This window comes from Leuciscus leuciscus (assembly GCF_965113295.1).
Source record: "Leuciscus leuciscus genome assembly, chromosome: 14".
Taxonomy (NCBI): Eukaryota; Metazoa; Chordata; class Actinopteri; order Cypriniformes; family Leuciscidae; genus Leuciscus; species Leuciscus leuciscus.
Genome location: NC_138738.1, coordinates 29,104,882 through 29,107,970, shown reverse-complemented (window position 1 = coordinate 29,107,970; position 3,089 = coordinate 29,104,882). Strand labels below are relative to the sequence as shown.

Sequence of the window (3,089 nt, the reverse complement as noted above, 5' to 3'; positions counted from 1 at the left end):
TTTTTCTTGTAAGTCCTTTTATTTCCACCAAATTATCCAATGAAAATGGACATTACATTGCAGTTCATCAGTCAAGTGCATTTAATATTTCAAGTATTCAAACATTTGGATCTCACATGACACTCTAAAGTAAATTGGCAGAGCTGTATTCTACAGCATGTAATCTAGCTTTAATTTAGCAAACAAAACATAAACTTCTACATTCTAATAAAAATATAAAAAACATAATTAAATATTAACATCCATATTAATAAAAAAAGTACAAAAATCAAGTGGAAAAGACATTACAAATGGTGCAATTTGTACAATTTGTACTAAAACTGCTTTAAGATTGCACTTCCCTTGTCTCACAGTTATCAAAAGCAGCTAGATTATTGTCCTTATGACTGAGGTTTGTATCTGCTGTCATCTCTTTTTCCCCACAAAGTCTTTTTTCTAAAGTCTATCATGGCTTATTCCTCTTCTTCCTCTTCCTCTTCCTCTTCCTCTTCCTCTTCATTTTCCTCATCATCATCGCCACTGACTCCAAAGTCCAGTTTTGCAAGCATGACCTCTGCGTCTTCAGTGAAGAGCGTGAAGTGGTCCATACTCTCAAAGCCTGGCTCTGGCCTCTCTAGTTGTGAGTTTTTGGATGTATCCTTGGCTTCAGTGATAAGCTGCTTAGCAGCGATGAGGAACTCTGCTGTATTGCTGTTGTCTATTGTCTGGGAGGCTTTATCCATCAGCTTGATGCTGGCCTGCAGGTGTTCATTGTACTGCTGAACTAGAGATCGCACCACAGCAACCTTCTCATCCTGTTCTTGAGCGATCTTCTCTAGGAGTTGGTTTTTGCGGTCTTCTAGGATGGCATAGAGTAGGTCAAACTTCTCCCCAAGCTTCTGCTTCTGCACTTGGCTGTTTGCTTCCACCATTTTGCTGTTTTCCTCCATCTGTGTTAACATCGCCTTTAGGCAGCTGTTGCTGGCGCCTAGAAGGTCGATTGCTTTTTGAAGTTCGGACTTCTGTGCTTCATAAACAACTTTTAGAGTGGAAACCTCACAGTCCTTGTGCTGACCGAATACCTTGCACATGGAGCAGGTGGGTGTCTGGCAGGTTATGCAGTAGATGTTAATTTTTTCATCTTCGTGTACCTCGCACATAGGCTCTTTTGTTTCTTTGGTTTTCAATGGGGGTTCAAGGGCATTACCTCCTTTCTCCAACTGCTGCTTGTAGATGTCAATGATGTTCTCCACCAGAAGGTTCCTCTGAAGACCATAGACACCGTGGCGGTCCAGAACCACCTCAAAGCGGCAGGTAGGGCATCTGAAGATACCTCCAGAGTAGTGGTATGGGTTTTTGGAGTCGTAGAGGTCACTGGCGCAGCCGCGGCACAGATTATGCTGGCATGGTAGAATGACAACTGGCTTTGTGAACATGTCCAGGCAGATGGGGCAGCTCAGCTGCTTCTCTAGGCTCTCCATGGGACTCGGAGCCCGGACTATTTGACCCGTTCTGATGTCCATATCTGTTGTTTGAGGTAAAGTCCTTATAACCTTCACTGCTTTGCCTTTTGGTTGAGCTTGAGCTTTTCTGGTTGCTTCTTCCTTTACTGAGGCTTATTTGATCTGTCGAGGCAGAACGCACTCAGGGCTTATATACTGTCCAGCTGCCTGTGACACTTGATCTGTGAGGCGGCTGTGACAAGATTGCTCCCACCACTTGTTTGTGCGGCTTGATTCGAAAAAACATGCTGCCCTCCAACACAACCCACTAAAGAACAGGTCACATGCCAAACTTAGCAACACGACCCCCTCCCTTTCCAAACTCTCCATCTGCAGTAGAAATGTGTAGGCGAATCACAAAGTCAGGCCAAACAAGACCCATGTGATAGCTGTTGGCATCTAGACATCCAGACCTTCCCTGACTGCGCAACAACATGGCAGGTCATGAGGATTTTTAGGACAATTGAGCAAGGGGTGAGTTGTGTACCACATAAACTGTTTTAGGCTCCATTGTCCTTCACCCCTGATGTAGTACTGATGGACGCTTGCCACCAACATTCGTCTGTATGGTTCTAGAAGAGAGATCAGATGGTTGGTGTGCATAGGCAGTTCAAGATGACAGATTTCACAACCTCAGCACAGTGAATTTGTAAACAAACAAAAGTCATATGGTCGACAGCCATGCCACCCCTCGTCATCTTGAGCAATATCACGCTGAAGGTGTTATTGTCCCCTCCCCTCCAAAACAACAGGTGGACACTGCAGTACATAGCCTATGTAAAGCATATTTATGTACAGTATGTAGTGTTGCAGAATCATCTCTCGCACATATGCACTGAAACAACATGTTCAGACCAGTATGTGCCCATCAAAGGTTATTTGGAGCAAAATGTATTATCGATGAAAAAATTTATGTTTTCAAGTGACAAAAACATGTGCAGTATACAGTATGTTACGTGTTTAATTATTACAAGTGGTCAATGTATTTTCAACTATGCTGCTTCACTGCTTGTTAAGCCGGGGACACATTTAACAACTGTAAGGCTGATTATGAATGTAATTTGATACTTAGGACTGACCATGCCCAAACGTGCCAAGTCAGAGACAGTTGCGTTCAGTTGGTGTTTAAAATCTGCTCCAGTCACTGGAAACAATAAGTGTGTTCAGTTTAGTCTTAGAATGTTTCAGCTAGTCCTTAAATGTGTCCTGGCATTAGTATTTGAAAACCATTGTCCACCAAATGAACGTCATGTGAAATGACCAACACAATTCCTGTGGTGCAAACAACATGTAGAAAAACAAATCAGTGTTGTTCTTGTTTTTGTTGTCTTGTTCTTGTTCTTGTTGTTGTTCATTAAAACTAACCTTGTTAAAAATAGTTTTTGCTAATTGATAACATTAAATAAAATCTAAAAGAAAAACGTTGAAATATTATCTTGGCAACTACCTGAAATAGAAGTTAGAAGTTCTGTATTGTTTTAAACTTAAATAAGCTAAAAAGCTATTAAAATTGTCAAAAGCACATAATTTTTTTTTTACAAAAACTTAAACTGAAATTAAATAAAAGATAATTTAATATTAATATATTAATAATTTGGTATATATATA

General features: G+C 40.7%; 1 protein-coding gene across 1 annotated transcript; it reads right to left on the bottom strand.

The window, feature by feature from the left end:
- trim63a (tripartite motif containing 63a) lies at nucleotides 1-1,629 on the bottom strand. The gene has a single exon (XM_082136634.1). It carries the CDS (start codon nucleotides 1,500-1,502, stop codon nucleotides 453-455), a length of 1,050 nt encoding a protein of 349 aa, XP_081992760.1. The 5' UTR covers nucleotides 1,503-1,629; the 3' UTR covers nucleotides 1-452.
- Nucleotides 1,630-3,089: the final 1,460 nt, after the last annotated feature.